Source organism: Bombus vancouverensis, chromosome 3, assembly GCF_051014615.1.
Source record: "Bombus vancouverensis nearcticus chromosome 3, iyBomVanc1_principal, whole genome shotgun sequence".
NCBI classification, from domain to species: domain Eukaryota; kingdom Metazoa; phylum Arthropoda; class Insecta; order Hymenoptera; family Apidae; genus Bombus; species Bombus vancouverensis.
The window spans coordinates 7,163,943-7,181,969 of NC_134913.1; the positions used below are offsets into that span (position 1 = coordinate 7,163,943).

Here is an 18,027-nt window from a genome sequence, read left to right on the forward strand (position 1 = left end):
ATATATTTTCGATGCTTGTATCGTGGTTATGTAACGTTAAATTTACGTGTTATTTAGGTAGATCGTATATTTGCTGATCGGTTTTTATAGAGAATCTACAATGGTAATTATTCTTTTTAGTAAGAAATGGCACTATAAAAATGGCACCTGTGCATATTTAGAAAAGAGCGTGCAAGAAGAAGTAATACTTCGTTGGAAATTTACGAAGATTAATATTAAATAAAACTGAGTTTCGATCATCCTTCCATTCTTTAAGCTTCGTGAGTTTCATAGAAAAGGGTAGATGGAAAAGAGAATTATGTCGAGATAAAGTTTAAATAGTATAAAGTTTAGAGATTATAGAAGTAAGGTTTAAAGGATTGTGTTTCTTAATGCAATTTCAGTTCAAAAATAAAGAAAACGGTTTACATGTTTCTCGAGATAATAGAAAAATTACAGAGGAAAATTCCAGTGAAACTTAAACAACTGTTTCTTTCGGAAAAGATAATAAATTAGTAACAAGATACATTCGTCTTACATCGTTCGAACACTTATAAATGCTAAACGTTAGGATTAATATTTCTGTCTTACGTGAAACGTTTCTAAATCAATGCTTCTACGATACATAAAATCTTGCCATTTTTAAACACTTATGAAACGAGTACGATAAGTGGTTTCCATCTACTTTTTAATCAGAAACATTAGAACATACTAATGGCGCTTCTTGCATAGGTATAAAAAGGAAGCAGGCAAAGCACAAAAAGAGTTGAAACTCGAGAGCAAAGCTGAACGACACCAACATCTATTCGATACGTTTTTACCATTTTTATTCCGTGATTTCACCCAAGGAATTATGTCTACGTTTTATACTATGTTCTTTATGGACTATATTAACAATACAATCAGCTTTAATTAACAGTTAAGCTTGTAACGGGGCCCTTTTATATCGGTACAACAATCCAATGCGTAATAAAGCAATGGGGCAATAAAGCGTAGATCGATCTTTCGAGTTTGTCGAAATCACAATCTAGTAGAATACCGTAATTCACATACTAAATTACATCGATTATCTTAATTACTCTCATTTCGTTCGGAGACCTACACGGGACTGGCAAATCGTAGATTAGTATTTGTGTTGTTTGACATTGATTTAGAACACTTCCATTGTGCTTATCAGATACTATCCGCACTATCAAATATCTGGAATAGCTCTGGCGCTTTCATTTTTACGTTATCTTTACTTAGCATTATTGTTTACTATTTTTATATTTGAAGATGCTGTATGACTAAAAATGGACAAATTTAAAGTAGTTAGAAGTAGAAGATAATGGAAAGACGTAACTGATGAAGACTTTGTAGAGGTCAAATATAGTTATATTACATTTATATGTAGCTAACATTATAGTTACACGGTTATATATGCCGGGTTAACATTAGAATTTAAGGCGCGTAACGATTCTTCGTTTGAATTAGCCATCGTTTTACAAAACAGAGATTATATTTACGCGTTTATACATGATTTTACAAAATATTATGAATATTGAGTTTAATGAATAATAAGATTAACAAACAATAAGTTTAATTAATGGTTAGATTAAAGAATAATAAGTTTAACGAATAATGAGATTAACGAATAATAGGTTTTACAAATAATAAGTTTTAACGAATAATGAGTTTAATAAACGCTATTAACAATGTACTTGGGTTCGAACGAATCCACGGTCAACGGGATAACTCTTTACTATGCGTAGAATAATTTTAGACACAAAAATACGATTGCTGAGACACTCGGTAAACTGCTCAATGTATCACTTTCCAAGGCGGTCACACGAATGATGATCTGATGAAAATCTTTCTCGCTGTACGACTGCATTTGTTTGTTATATGCTCACTGGAAGCATCGAGAGTTCCAATGGCCGTTGCTAGGCAGTTTCTGTCTGGAATTTGATTCCTAATACAACGTGTGTCCCGTTATATCGACATCTCCAAAGTACAATTCTATGTGATTTCTAGGGAGAACTATACAACCGATCCACACCTTCGTCAGGCAAAACGTTTATCCCGTGACCGTGGCTACGTTCAGCGACTAGTTGTCACCTCGAACCCAATTTCGCTATCACAAATCTCGAACAATTACAATCAGATCGAACGACAAGAATTGCTTAATTACAGCTATGATAAAATCTAAGCTAAAACATTAGAGGACTTTTCCCTAAATTGCAAAGGGAAGGCTCCGGTTTTCCTTTCATCTCCGACATATAATTAATATAACTATTTTAGTTACATTATAGTTTTGGCTATGTTGCGATATTTTACGAGGATAATGTCCTTTTCTTGGCAGAAGAACGAAACCGCAGCATCCGTGAAACAGTAAAGTCGTGACATGCGCGTTCGTGTGTTCGTTTTTTTATTTGTAAAAGCGGCATAAAATACGAATACCAGGTAAGATGTATTGGATTTTAACGAATTGTTTCGGATAGGGTGGAAACGTTTTAAAGGGCAGCAATACGAAACGTATAATCGTTAACGGCGCAAGTAAAAGTTACGCGTGAGTTATCGAGCGTTTAAATATTCTACGCGTTTAGAATACAGCGACGCGATGAATTTAAAAGCGGGAATTTTCCTTGAGAAAGTTTCCTTTTGCACTAAATTTTATGTTAATTGAGCTTTCGTGCATAATTGAACGGCATTATTAACGATCAGCAAAGGTTAAAAAATACAAAGAATACACGTGATAATCGCAAGAAATGCGACGAAAGGGAGGGAGAGAAAACATTCTATTTCTTCGCATGAATATTTACGATCGATTATTACTATATGCAAAACTGCACGAGCATGTAAAGTAATGCTAATCGCAGTAAATGAGGTTTAAACAACAACGTACACACCGAAATGTTAATATCAGGTCGCGTAACTTGTGTAACAACGATAGCAGCACGGTACGAAGGTATTCGGCGTGATCAGCCAACTAACAAGATCATTTGCAATCACGAATGTAATTTCACGCCCTTCCTTTATTCGCGTACATCGAAATACCAAGCCTTCGTTTGAAGATTTTGATACTTTCATTTACCTGGTACACTTTTATATACATTCGGCTATTTGGGTTGAGCGGCCGATATTTTATATTTTATTTTTGCACCTTATCATATCTAAGTATCTATCCAATGGCGCTTCATGTTATGTACGTGACAGTGAATTGTGTTTAACTTTGTCTGACGCATAATAGAATCGTCGCACTTACAGCCTTGAAGAAGAAAATAGCTTTGAGAAATCTTTTTTGATTATGTTTCTTGATAGAAATGAATTCAAATTTATTCAAACACTTTTGTTGTAATGTTTGTCAGATTTATTCCCGACCTTGTACTATAGATGCACGCAAATAATGTTCATGCACGTGTCTGTTCGAGCGTAAAATAAAGCAGTGAATTTATTATTACAAGAGCATACAAAATTTGCTGTTTAATTATTCTAAGAACGCTACATTCTGTGAACTATTTTCTACGTAGAAACGTATTTCTCAAAAGTATATACACATTTAGCTTTTGTCTTCTCCGTAGTTTCTACATTTCTTTCTGAGGTAGTACGTGTCCGATATTTATTACAGATCCATAAATCTGTCGGTAGAAAGTAACTTACGAAGTATCTTTGTCCTAAATTCAAAAGCACTCGGCAGAATTACAAGGATAAGCGATAGAATCAAAATTAAAGTTTAGCGAAAAGCTGAAGATTAAATTGGTAAATTAAAATTCATTTCTCGATTAAGAATCAGTTGCAACGATAAAACAAATTTTAATACGTACCCATAATTTATAATAGCTACCAGTTATTCTCGTAATTGAATAAAAATTCTAACACGAATAAGTAACTTTATATGAATTTAATTTCAAGTTTGGTGCGTGCAGCTATGTTAAATAGTTATTTCAAGTATGTACGCGTAGGCTGTTACGTTTCGCAAGCGCATTACCTTGGACCGACGCGCGTTCCTTTTGCGGAACGTAAACTCACTCGGCCATTCGGAGAAAGTATGTGCACTCAGAAGCTTTATTTTCGTTTGGAAAGCTCGCTGCGCGTTATTCTAAAAACTCTAATACCACCAGAACGATAATTAATTAATACGCTGGAAATCTCGGTAAATTAGCACCAAGTATCTGAATTAAGCAAACCTTAGTCAAGGTAATATAATAAATGATACACACTGTGTCCTTTAAAAATGATGAGACTAAACTGAGAATTTCAACCGAGTTGCTAATCACCCATTGTAATGGTCCCGCTGCAAACACATTAACACTTTGACTGCCACGTTGGTCATATACGACATCATTGGTCATTGGTCATTGGTGACCGGAACGCTTCAACTTCTTACAATTGTAAAAATTGAATGAAAATTGACAGTCAGGGCATTTTGAATATAACCGATAAATGGAAGATACTTTGAAATAAAAGGTGCCCCATTGAACAATTAAACATTTTTATTAGAACATCAATAAAAAAAAAAAAATGAGAACAAATCTTGCATCTAACGGTACACTGTGTTTGTATCCATATCCTTGAGGGGTAATCTACGAATATTATTATAAACACACCTTAGAAAATAATCGTAAATGCTGCTTTATGTGGAGGATTGGTCGAGGATAGATAATGCGAAATAACGAGAGCGAGAAATTGCTGTCACAACCCGTCAAATATATTTCGATTAAATAAATAAATTAACGTACATCCGAATGCGTGAGTCGTTAGTATAAAGTACAAATCGCGAAATAAGATAGCGGAATAAATACTCGTAAATGCTCGTCGCGTAACTCGATAAATACTCGTGAGATACTCGGAGATACTGTTCGATACTCTGTCGCTCGCGATCGCGTCCGTTTGTTTATACTGGTCGGGGGAGAGTCGGAAAATTCAAATTCGTCTTCATTCGATGGTTGCATGTAGCGGCGACATTGTTTTGCCCGGAGTTTGTTTATCATTACATTTCTGCGTCAAGGCTGAGTCAATGTCCTGAGGTAAAACAATAGCATGAGTCGCTCTCGACTCGCGTCGTCCCTTGATTCCTGTGCCGCTACGTTTATAATCATATAATCGAAGTTAGAAGTGTGAACATACCTTACTATTATACAGGGTGGTTGGTAACTGGTGGTACAAGCGGAAGGGGGTGATTCTACGCGAAAAAAGAAGTCGAAAATATAGAATAAAAATTTTTTTTTTAATTTTTCCATCGAGACAACGATCTACAGTGAGATCCGTTATAACGTACCGCACGCGTACCGAGCGAAAATTCAAAGTCGATTTTCTTGAAAACAAAGCCTCAAACGAAAAATTTTTATTCTATATTTTCGACTTCTTTTTTCGCGTAGAATCACCCCTTTCCGCTTGTTCCACCAGTTACCAACTACCCTGTATATAGAATGAGCAAATACCGTTTACTAATATCTTCTACACGTTTCAACGATATATTCTGGACGTTTTGCTTGCGACGAAACAACGAATGCGAATGGTTTGTTGAAATAAACGAAGCCTTGTTATAATATGTCGCTATCAACTGTTAGCAAGGCGCCACGGTGGTCATCCGTGACCACCAATAAGATAAACGGTCCATCGGGGAAGAATGTTGTCTTACATCATCAACTTATTATTATTTTGCCATTATATGCTTTGAATAATAAAAATACTCCCGTGACGTCCTGAGCGAAACATGCGATTTTGGCGTAGCAGTCAAAGTGTTAAAATCGTTTCTGTTCCGAAGAAAAAGATCTGGAGTTTCATCGTTAAGAATGAACGACACTGATATTATAGAATAAAAGGCAGATGATCGACGCAATGAGTAGTTGGTGCATCGAACATGCATAGAAAGATTAATGTAAAACGGTTTGTTAACGAGTGCAACGGAAGATAGAAGAGAAGAGGGAGAAGCGAAAAGACAAAATGGAAAGTTGAGAGATGAGGTGGATCAACGAATCTAATTACGCTGAAGTTAGGGCTGTTCACCCTGGAAAGTAGGTTTGTTACGGGCGTGTCTATCGAATAGTATAATATTTAACCAGAATTTAATTAGTCGGTGTATGTCGATGATTAAGAGGATAGTTTTCGCTAGTTTGACTAAGCTTTTGCAAGTTGCATGAAAATTGTGTATTTACAGGACAAAACGTATGCCTGGACTTGGTTTCAGTATCGTTTCCTTAATTTTCTCGCTTCTTTGGAAAGTAGCGAAGAGAACGTTCAAACGTATTTTGTCTTGAGTAAAGAAAACGTTACTTCCTCCGTGTTTACCTTCTTGGTCCTTTTAGATAATTATTCCATCCACTTTGGCGCGATTAAAACTCGTTAAAGGAATAGGCGGAGGATCGAACGTGCTGAAAATACGCTGTTATCTGGTTGAAGCAACAATTTTCTTGATAGTAACAGGTAAACAAGATGCTCTTCGTTTAGTCCTCTCGGCACATGATCAATCCGATGCTGTTTCAATTGCACGTTCGAATAACGCGACGAGTCGAGGCAGAAGAAAAGCAACAGTAAATTTAATAAAATTAAAAGGAATTTCCCTGGTTTTCGGATACGGTATAAACACCGTTTTATTGGATTGAAAATTACTTTGAATCGTTTCTTCTAGTGGAAAAGCAAAAATTTTCGAAGTTTCGTCCTTTGAATGTTCCTTCGTTTAAATTTTCCGTAACCATAAATATTTTCACAAATTTAAGCTGGAAACTAACTAGGAGGCATTTCCTTAAGAATCGGGACGTCCAATTATTTGACCAAGCTTTATAAATGTGCCTGGTAAACTTACCTTTGTTAAGGGCTATGATCCTATTAAAACAATGTAGAAATTAAATTCAGAAAGCTAGCTATTACAAATCGACCATTTGTGATATAACCATTCTAAGCTTTCGTTTCGAATATTCTAAACATTCGTGATAAACTTGTATATTAGTTTATTTTCTAATCGATTATACTCGATACGCACTGATTTATTCTTAGAATTATTGTACACCATCCATTTCGCGTTTATATGCATTTTGCTTTCGCACACGTCGCTGGCGTATCACGTGCCTATACTTTTTCACAGGATTTTCACGTGGATCTTGTTTGGAGTTGGCCTTAAGAAAGGCTTTTGTGCAAACAGCAACCAAGACTTGCTTTCTTCAATGTTATCATCGATCTTTATACGTTTTATCTCAAACTTTCATTGTTCGGCACGAAACCACTCTAAATATGTCATTAACATCGGCTGTCTTGTTCTTTCCATTCTACGATCTTATGTCAAGGATAGAAAGAGTAGAATAAACGACCAGAAGTAGCTATGTAATGTGTTACGAGATACTTTCTTGCAAATTTTTATGACTAAAGACAAGTTTTCTTTAGTATAGAATTTAAAGAGGTGTGGGATTTCCAACGTACATGGTACTATTCATATTCTATTGCCAGATATTTCCCTCTTTTTAGCTTTTTTCCAAATGAAAAAACATATATGCACATATGCACACCTTGCTATTCTATTATTTTAAGTAAAAACGCGAAAAATTTTTACATATGAAAGCTGTTTTATTTGTTAGAGAAAATTTAATAAAATGTTAAACCGAAATTTTTAAGCTATGCATAGAGGCAGCTTGTATTTTTCATTTGTATCAGTATCAACGTATTTTTTTTTCAATGGGCCTATAACAATAATAAAATACGTTAACAATTTCGATAGAAGATAATTTAAATACTAAAGAAATAAATAACTCGGGTCGTTCTTTTGTCGTTTTACTACGCCACGAAAGAAGTAACATTTGCCTAATTGTATCAGTTGTATCGGTTCTCCTAGCTTCCCATTCAATTTAATTTATCGAAATTTTCATTCATTTATCGAAATAAATTTTCTTTTAGTTTCTAACGATAAAAATACTCGTAAAATAAAACATTGAGAGTTGTTATAGTAATTATTGGAATAACGTAATAATTCGAAATACTTTACTATTTAGCTGACTGTTAAATCTTCTAAATAATTTCGATCCTTATACAAAGATAATTGACAAAGGAAACATCTGCAAATATTTTGGTTACCGTGGAAATTGCCAACTGGTACACTTTCATCGATGCTTTCGTTGTTCCTTTTAACGATTTAATATCGTCGACCCTTCGTAAATTAATGAATTCTCCTCGAGCTCTCCGTTCTCTTTTTCCATCGGATCTCGATATTTGCATTGACAATGAATATTGCATGGGAGAAAAATAAATGTGGAATTTATTAAATCCAGCATGACCATGTTTGCTGACGATATAATAATTAACGCGACAAAAGGATAAAGTTCGAAATAAAAATAATAATAAATATATGTGCGTTGTAGGCAAAAGCATGCATACATGCCATGAATATCTGGAAATGCTGATAAAAATAGCGAGAAATATGATTTCTCCATCAAAAAAAAAAAAAAAAAAAAATATAAAAATTCCACGTCGATAGACGACACGAAGTATCTACATGCGTATCCGCTCGCTCGTTCATCGTAACGATCTTCCTGGCCACTGATAATATGGCAAAAAAGTTTGCACATTAAAAACCAGCGTTACGTTAACAACATTCTACTCGCTATTTTTGTCAGCCTACCTTTTATAACATATCGCAATAATTTTCTAATAATTTTTTAAAAATAAACAGCATGACAAAAATGTATATAACGGTGTATTTTTTGGTTTTGTATATGTATACATTTATACGCACACGAATTATTTAATTCATCTGTAAAAGGTGTTTTATTTAATATACGAAGAAAATGCGTAAAAAACAGCGCGTTAGAAATAATTGATACAAGTATAGTTTTACTTGATCAAAATAATGTTTATCAATTGTAAATATCAATTGCAAGCTTAATCGGCAATATTGGTACACATTGATGCATGATCGGTGGTTTCTAATTTAAAGTGTATTTATCCGAATGCGTCTCATTCAATTTTATTAAAATATGTGACGTACCGATATTTCCTAAACACCTACAACTTGTTTTTCAATTGAATTCCTACAAATTTATATATAATAATTTGCGAAACATTTTTACCGTTTCGAAATAAATAACGATTTTATCATTGAAACAATTTTAGAACGTTTAACAATTTAGTGGAATACGTAGAAACTTTTAAAGGCAAAACTTCTTGAAATCTTATTTATCCATTAATATTTCTTATCCAAAGTTGTTGTACCGCTAATTTGTGTGTCTAACATTTTTAACGAGGATTGACTTGAATATAAAGAGATACATATTTTATGAAACTTAGTTTTTATTTGTCATTTTACGGTCTTATGACTTATTTAATCGAAAATTTTCATTACGATGAATCATTATACAAACATGATAAGTAACGGAAACGTATAAAATTTTCTTTCGCGGGTTTCTAGGTAAAAAAAAAAAAATAACAATGCTAGAATATTTATATTTACTTTAAAGATTTAATTAGAAAAGTAGAGTTAGTTCGATCTAAATAAATTATTCCTTGGCCATTAGTCTACGATTGTTATTCTATCTCTAAGGAAATTTTTAATTAAGAGAAACGATCCACTTGAGAGATTGAACCTAATAGAAACAAACCCACGTTGAATTCAAACAGATAACAGCTCAATTGCTTTCTTTTTTTATTTATTGTTTCATATTTGAAAAATCTGGTTCGGTAAAAATCTGCGAATCACCAGCAGATTCAAAAAGGCGTAGCAACCCAATCGCGTTCTTTCACAAGCTCGAATATAAGAAAAGAAATCTAATGGGAAAGTTATTCGCAATCGCTTTCTTTCTCACAGCGGATCTTATACATTTGTCGTAATCCTCGTGTTGCTTATCGTTTCCTATCGACGCACCCTCCAAGGCACCAACCGAGTGACTTTTTGCTGGACCATAGCGACAGATTACCGTGTCAGGATATTTCGAAAGAGAAAAAAGAAAACGAGACTGACGCGATAAAAGAGTACTCGCGACTTTTTCGCTCCCTGGAAAAAAAATCGATGCTCGAATTGCTCCGTAAATTTTTCTATCATGCCAAGCGTTGCATTTTCTTCGCATTGATTAGGACGAAGGTGCTTTATTGAAAATAAGAATACGAAGCACAACCGCGATATTATTCTCGCTTGAAAAATTCTCGTTTAAATGTCAGTTCTTTGACTGTAGAGTACATTTTGCCGCAGCTTTGAACGAGAATGAGATTCTCAATGTAAGAATTGAAGAGAAAATGACCAGTAATTTTTATTTCATTTAGTCTTCTTAATTTAAGATTCGCAAAGAGTATACTTAATTCTTTTCAATGATAAAATGAGGAAACGATCTTGAAAGTCGGTAAAGGGTAATTCCTATCGTAATCAGACGCGTTAGTTCGAATTTTTTCCACCGATACTCGGTAACGAATATCGGTCGAACGAATTTTCTCTGGGTGAAGGTTGACCCGTGCCACGTGTTCGGTAATCGATGACGTTTCTGATACAGGTCGGTCGTCTTAATTCCAGGTGTCAGCGAAATCTCAATTCGAGTCGTCAACGTGTGAGAAAGGAAGAAAAGTATTAGGAAGAAGACGGACGTAGTCTCAAGTTCTCTAGAAGAACGTCGCCACGAATATTGTTCCTGAAGAAGGAGGACAACTATATAAGTATAATATTTGGACACCCGCGGCAATTTGATCAAAAAGTTGATATTTTTCTCATGTTTTCAAAATTATCATCGAAGAATGTTTCTCTACCGTTGATTCTTTGCTTCTTGCCATAACCGAGGTCGAATGTTCCGCTGTTAAACTGAAACAAGAAATATATCTGCACCAGCGATGTTCATCCGTGGCAGATAGCAAGTACTTCGCGCACCTGCACATTTAGTTGCACCAACGTAGTATAATCAAGCATCTCTTAAAATTTTACATCGACTTTCTGAAAAATACAGACAGACTCATGATAGAACACGATCAATCTCGCGTCACCATCTACGTGAAACATGAAAGCATTAAAGCCAAAGAAAATAATCAAGCAGAAAAGAAGCTTTAAAGTAAAGTCTAAAGTAAAGTAATCGGAACAAATTCGGAGAGAAGAAAAGGAAACGACAACAGATCACCCATACAAGGATAAACGGTGGCTAAAAAAGAAGACGAGAAAAAGAAAAAGAAGAAGGAAAGGAAGGATCGGAGTAAAAAAATTGTAAAGGCGAAGAAGCAGGTGAAACGGCAGTACGAACGAAGCTTATGGGGGTAAAGTGAGTTGAACGCGAGCAGAGGATAAATAAGGACGAGCAAAACGTGGAGGCAGAGGAGAAGAGAGAGGATAATGGTGGCGCATGCTCCTCCTCGTTGTGCACGTATCGTGGAGCAGGCAGTTGCCCTCGTCGGCTCCAGGTACACGCGAAAATCCATATCGCCGCCGTGTAGCGTCTCCTACGGCCGTTGACAGACTCCGCGGACACGCCAGAACCTCTCGATCGGGCGTCGCAGTGAGCGTCGCGACGCAGCTTCCTCGACACTTCCGCGCCGCTTCTACGGAGTAGCAGCCTCTTACACTGCTTCGAGCACGTGCCCTAAACAGTCGCATGTCACTGCTCGCCGGCGGAATACTAAACTGCCACGGAATTAACTTTCAAACAATATTTCACCAGTTTTCAAGCTCATTTCTTTTCATCGATAGCATTTATTTGAAAGAAATTCGTCTCGTTTGAGAAACCAAGTGGTAATTAGGAGAAATTGGAAAGGACGCTGCTAGGTCGAAGGATAAATAGATGGGAATTTCAAAGATATCATTTATATCTTAAGGAAGTCGGTCGTTCGAAGTAAAGTGTTATTTAGAGATAATTAAAAATATGTATCGTTTGGAAGAAGGAAATGGTACTTAAGAATAGTTGGAGGGATAGACGTTGCTGGATCAAAATATGAATGTAAATAGAGATGTTAATAATATTATTTGCTTTAAGGAAACTATTCGTCGCAAAAGCGGAAGGATATTTAAGAGGAATCGAAAGATCGGACGTCGCTAAAATTATGGATAAATATGAACTTCGAAGATGTTGTTTATCGTAGAGGAATATGAATTACAAGAATATTATTTATCCGAAACAAATTGATCGTTTGAAGATACACAGTGGTAATTAGGAGCTATTAAAAGGTGCTTATTGTGGAAAGTTGCTGAATGATAATACAAACGAACATGAACTGAAAGTATCGTTTATTTCAAGGGAATTCATCGCTCGAAGAAAGGAAATATTAAATGGGAACAATGAAATGATGTTTTTATGAAAGCATGAACAAATACGAGTTCGAAGGAGATAAGTGCTAACTAGAAATAAATCGCAAGATGTTTATGGAATTATGAATAAATATAAATACTAAGGATGTAGTTCATCTCGAAGAGAGGTTCGTCCTTTAAAGCGATGATTTAATATGAATAACTATCGAAGGTATTATTTACCTCAGAACCCAAACCAGAGTCGCGGTAATGAAAAAGTCAATGAAAAAGTCGAACATGGTTAAATTGGTACACGAATAATACGTGTGAGCATTTGTAAAACGCGAACACAGAAGATCGGAAGCTGATGGAAGAGATAGCAATAGCGTATTGGAAAAGGAAGTCGATGGTATTCCACAAGGAACGATAAATGTAAAAAGTTGGACTACTGTCGCGTTGGGGTAGCCAAAGATCCGTGAAACGAAGAATCGTAAGAAATCTGGCAAGATTTCAGGCGAAACTTTGTTAAGATTTCCAAGAAAATAAAAGAATCTTCGAGGTGGTGTAATTTGTACGTTGTAGAGACACCGAGTCACACGAGGAACGTTCTTTCAGAGAGGATTTTACGATGGTATCGTGGAAAAGATAGCCAGTTGGAAAGAGTCGCGTCTACGAAAGGATTAGGAAACGGGAGCCTAACTTGCAGACCAGGTTAACAAATAGCTAAATTACAAAGTGAATGGACCAAGTTTTGAAACTCATTTACGAAACTACCGACTATCAATTATAAGGAGCTGTGAACTTCCTTCTATCTCCGAAGGAGTCGGTAATAACCCCTGGTATCGACGAATACCATTCTCCGGAGTAGTTGAAATCAGGCACGAATACGTGCGTTAACCGAGTGGGTTCTCGAAACATCTCCCTCGAGAGTTTGCCGATAGTCTCTCGCGAAATTAGTACACTATCGAAACGTGGAACTGATCGAAGCCGGCCTTTGTTACTGGTTTTCAGCGCGATGCTCGCGATGTTAACGCGCGGACAATAGGCGAACTTCGTCTCCAACTGTTAGTGCTGGATCTGACGGACGCCTTGCCGCCAGTAGTTCGGTAATTGGCTTTGCGTTTCAAGCGGTTCGCCTAATGGCTGTCGAGTGCCGCTTTCAAACGGATCGACCAGTTGCAGCAGACTGTTTTATAAACCGTACTACTCGTACCATTGTACGTTATCATATTTAAAGCGTGAAAGCTAGATCGTCGAGGATTTTAAGATCAAAGATCGTTTAGTAAATGGAGGGCTAGAGAAATGGGGAGCAACGAACCAAAAGAAAATTCCTTGCTCTAGAAAAGGAAGCATTTCCAAGCTCGTCATAAGTCGATCTGATTTCGTCGTGTTCTTAGAAATTACAAAACGAAGGCTCTCACCTTCCGGTCAGATTCCGTGCAATCGAGATATTCCAAAGCTGGGAAGCTCCGGTGAAATCACCTCGTCGGATCAGAGGACATCAAAGAGCGATCCTATGTCGCGGTATCCCGTGCCTGGAGCGTAGAATTTAACGGGCTTGCGGGGATTTCTGGAAACTCTATTCGATCGTAACATTTCGATATATAGATAAATATAGAGAGAAGTTTTCTGATAAGGTCTTGTACAACGTATTAACGGGGATCGGGAGGATACGAAATAGAAATCCTAAGGAAAAAGCGTGTGTGCGAGGATGAGACGTTCCTCGGGATCTTTTTGTCGCTACGCTCTCGCTCTCTGATATTGGACGAGAGGAAGAAAAAAAGGTCCTTGAGAATTAACCCGTGGAATTCAATGACTGCGAGGTAACAAAAACGTTTGCTTGATCGTAATATTTCTAGATCATTTTCAATACCGTAAATAGATAAGAGAAAAAGAAGAAGAAGCGTGCGTATTAAGTCAAAAGGAGACAGAGAGAAAATTAAACGAGTCCCAGAAACCCTTAATTTATATTACAAAAAATTCAAGAAGCTTTGTATGATCATATTTAGAAATGTAAATGGACAGACAAATTATATAAAGAAGCTTCTCGATAATATCTTATATCAGGTATTAACGAGGACGAGGAGAGGATACGAGGAGAAATTCGCGTGAGCGTGCGTAGAAAGATTAAAGACTCTTTGGGGCCCTCTCGTTGTTACGCTTGCCCTGTGCTCTTCGAGTAAAGGGAGGAAAAGGACTCCTCTAGGATTAACCGACCCTCCTTTAATGGCAAAGGATTTAGGGGGATCAGCGAGCATTAGTCGGCGAATCTCGCGGTTGGCCAGGAATACTATCTTCGGTCTCGTTTCTCGCGAAGAACACCAGGTTTGGGGAAATAATTGCGTGTCGGTCGGTTGGTGAAAAATAGAGCCCCTAGAGATTAACCGCGCGTCTTTATAGAACTACGTGAAGGGCATGGTCCGCTCGTAATCGACGTTTTCGCCGCGTGCCACACATTCCACGACCTTGTCCACGACTGCTGCTCGAAACCTAAACGACGTATATGGTCCTCGTTATGTTCTTGTGAAACGCAAAATCACGTTGCGCTCCTTGAAAAATTTTCAAAAATCAACGATGCGTAACGCGTAATGACAACGAACCAACGACATCGCGATATCTTCTTCTAAGAGGAGCATGGTTCACTTATAAACAGAGGAATAATTTCTATAAACAATTCGTCAAGGGCGCTGGGCCGCTATAAAGATAAGAGGGAATCCGTGTTGTTTTCACTTTTTGCTTCAGCTCGAGCAAAGTCGAGCCTCGCGAAAGGAAGCAACTTGATCGGGGAGACGAATAAGACGAACAGTGTTTAGTTTGTGGCCGGCATGGAGTGGCAAGAGAATAACGAGAGCGTCTTCGACACCGGCAATTACGTGCTGAACACTTTGTATTATATCAGCAAGCTGAACGAATCGGTGAATCCCGAGGCGATCAAGTGCTTCGAGCGCAAACAGGAAGAGCTGCAGCTGTTGTCTCTTGGGACGCAGCAGGAGGATCAAGGATGCGAAATCAGCTGGGATTCTTTATTGTGTTGGCCGAGAACACCTCCCGGTACACTGGCCACGCTACCGTGCTTCGAGGAACTGAATGGAATACGCTACGACAGCAGCCGTGAGTAACAAATACTATTTGGTATTGCGATCGACAGTATCCCAAAATGGTTATTTTCTTTCTCCGGTTGGTCGTAGAAAACGAAATTCTGCGATCGCTTATCAGAGTATTCGGATATCGGATATACTTGTGCGGTTTTTGATTTTTTTGTGTAATTTATTCGATTAAGTAATAGAATTTTTCTTTTTCCGGTATTGAGATAATTTCTATGTTCTATGTTCTGGCTGAAAATTGATCTTTCAGGTCTTGTTCAAACGGATACGGTTATAAATCACGTATCTTTCAAAATTTATCTCTCAAATTTATCTAAGCTTCTATTTTTGCTTCATACGTGCGACATAAATTTCGCCTGAAAATTCAATTTAACAAAACCACCGGACAGCAGCTACCGTTCTGATACGTTAGGCGCGCATATTTAAAGAAAAGCTATTTCAATTAGTTTAATGGTCACGCGGCTAGACGCGGAATTAAAAATGTGGTTTATACGATAATACGATTCCAAGTGCGGGGAAGTTCAAGTAAAATTAATTAACGTTCATTTTATCAAATACATAGCTATCTATCCACGTAATTAATATCCGTGTATACCCACACTTATATGCTTCATTCCCTCCACATCGAAGCTATTAATCTCACTGAAAATATTAACTTACAAATTTCATTATTTTCCAAAGATAACGATATTTCAAACAAAAGAAATAATTTGATCGCCGGAAAGATTCTATTTCGGATTATTTGTTAAGTAGGGTTAGACGTCGATCTGTTCGTTCGAAACCACATCGATTTGATTCTTTGAAATTTAAAAGGTTCAAGTAAGAAAAGATCGGGTAGAAAGGATTCAGGTTATCGGATTAAAGGGGAAAAGCTTAAAACCTTTTTATCGATTTTCCATCCCCAAATATTCATCAATTGCAGGATATCTACAAGGATTTCGTAGTGGGAAGAGCGCAATTATAATTTAAGTCGTTTTCCATATTTGAGTAATATTTGTCTTTTATGAAACATCACCTCGTAACTATTGTTTCTCGATCTATTTCGTTTCCTAAAAACGTAATTTCATCTAGGAAAGAGCAATCCCATCTTGTGTCGCGTATAATGCTTTCTCACGTAGAATATAAAGTGCATTACCATCAATAGCGCTATTCGCATCAAGTGTATAGTTGCATAGTTAAAATTGTTGTTAGCGTGAACGTTAAGAGCAAATTAACATTTCATGGGTCTTATTTTCCATAAAACTCGAGTTTTAAAACGGCCATCAACGTTGGCGAGAGACAAGCTTGAAACGCCTATTCTATCGTTTTTAATTAAATCGTTAAGCAACCGCTACATTCGTTCGTTTCTACTTTTCTCCCTTTCCGTCTCTTTCCTTTTTTCCTAATAAAGAACAATACGAGAGCTTTCCATCCGTCGTAGAAGATCGTCAGCGAGTCGTTTTCTTACTCGGTTTATTTTATTCGAAATCGCGTGATTTTTTCTGCTGTGAAATTGAAAAACACACGACGTGAAGTTCTCGAAATGTTTTGATCAATATCAACATATGGTCGGTAAATAAATACCGTTCGTCACATATACAGTGAAAAAGGAACGAAATCGATTAAAAATGTACAGAGTATAGAAAGACGCATTTGTCGATATGATCGAGATTTAAAATTGAAATTTTCAAGATAAACGACAAGTTTTTAGGCGGGAAATATTCTTTTTTTTTTGTAATAGATACGAGTAAGGAAGATAGAAAATATATAGTAAAATAAAAAGTAGTAATTTCTTTTGATCAAACAGTTTGGATTCTTGTGTTTGATATAAAAGAAAGTTGGCAGAAGCCAGGAAAAAGCATAGGATTGTTCGTTTTTGATCGATGTGGCGAGTAACCATAATAAAAGTCATTCTGTGTGCATGCGGCAACACAACTATCACGTAACTCGGAGAATAATTGAAGTGAAAGGAATACGTACATCCACCTTTGTGTTAGTTTATTCGAGCATAAGACAAACATACAAATTCGCGATTGTGTTATTCGTATCGAATATGAAAAATATCAAAGATCGTATATCTATAAACGGTATTTCACAAAGTCAAATTATTTACATTTCTTCAAAATCTTTCCATTTTATTTCCTCTGAAATCTTTCTTTTAAATCTCGCCATTTTATCTTTCATTTCCAATCACTGCTTTTCATCCATTTATTGATTTGTCCAGTTAATAATTTCTCCGTTCATGGTCGATAGCTGTTATCGCTGGTTTTCAGTTCTTAATTTTCCGCTGCATCGTGTAGCTTTCATCGTTAATCTTCGCCTACCAATTCACGCTGTTTTCTATTCACTTCGCAATCCGAATATAAAGTTTGGAATACTAAATAAATCTTCAATGGCCAATTCAAAAGGCTTCGACGGCGATATCCAATTTCTGAATTCTAAATTAGCTTGTTACACGAAATGCAGCCTTTATCCCCTGATTTCCATAAAATCCTCTATCTTTCTCTCGCCTCTTGAACGATGTTGAGGAAACATTTTGTATACGAAGGCAGTTCTCTTGGTTTATTCGATAAAAAATGACGAAGACTTTCTTCTGTCGATAAATTTTTCTAACAAGATAATGTCTTATTACGTAATTCGGGAGACACTTCTTTGCTTTCCACGAAAAGCCAATCATTTTTATGCTGTGTCAGTTTCAAAGCAACGACGCGATATCTGATATGACTTACACGAAACCGAAACTAACCAACTTGATAAAAATTAATCATTTCGTTTTCTAAAAGTTAACCATTTTGAATCACGTACAAGATG

General features: G+C 36.5%; 1 protein-coding gene across 3 annotated transcripts in view; it reads left to right on the top strand.

Moving 5' to 3' along the window:
* Dh44-R1 (Diuretic hormone 44 receptor 1) overlaps nt 1-18,027 on the top strand; it is a 76,346-nt gene that overhangs the window by 4,615 nt on the left and 53,704 nt on the right. The window contains exons 2-3 of one of the 3 annotated variants that reach the window (XM_076627936.1): nt 10,445-12,073; nt 12,144-15,244. The exons of 1 other annotated variant lie outside the window; for it this stretch is intronic. In XM_076627936.1, the coding sequence (XP_076484051.1) occupies nt 14,959-15,244 (286 nt within the window). In that variant the 5' untranslated portion in view covers nt 10,445-12,073; nt 12,144-14,958. Of the gene's footprint in view, nt 1-10,444; nt 15,245-18,027 lie in introns of all 3 variants that reach the window. One more of the 3 variants, XM_033349407.2, reaches the window with a different exon arrangement.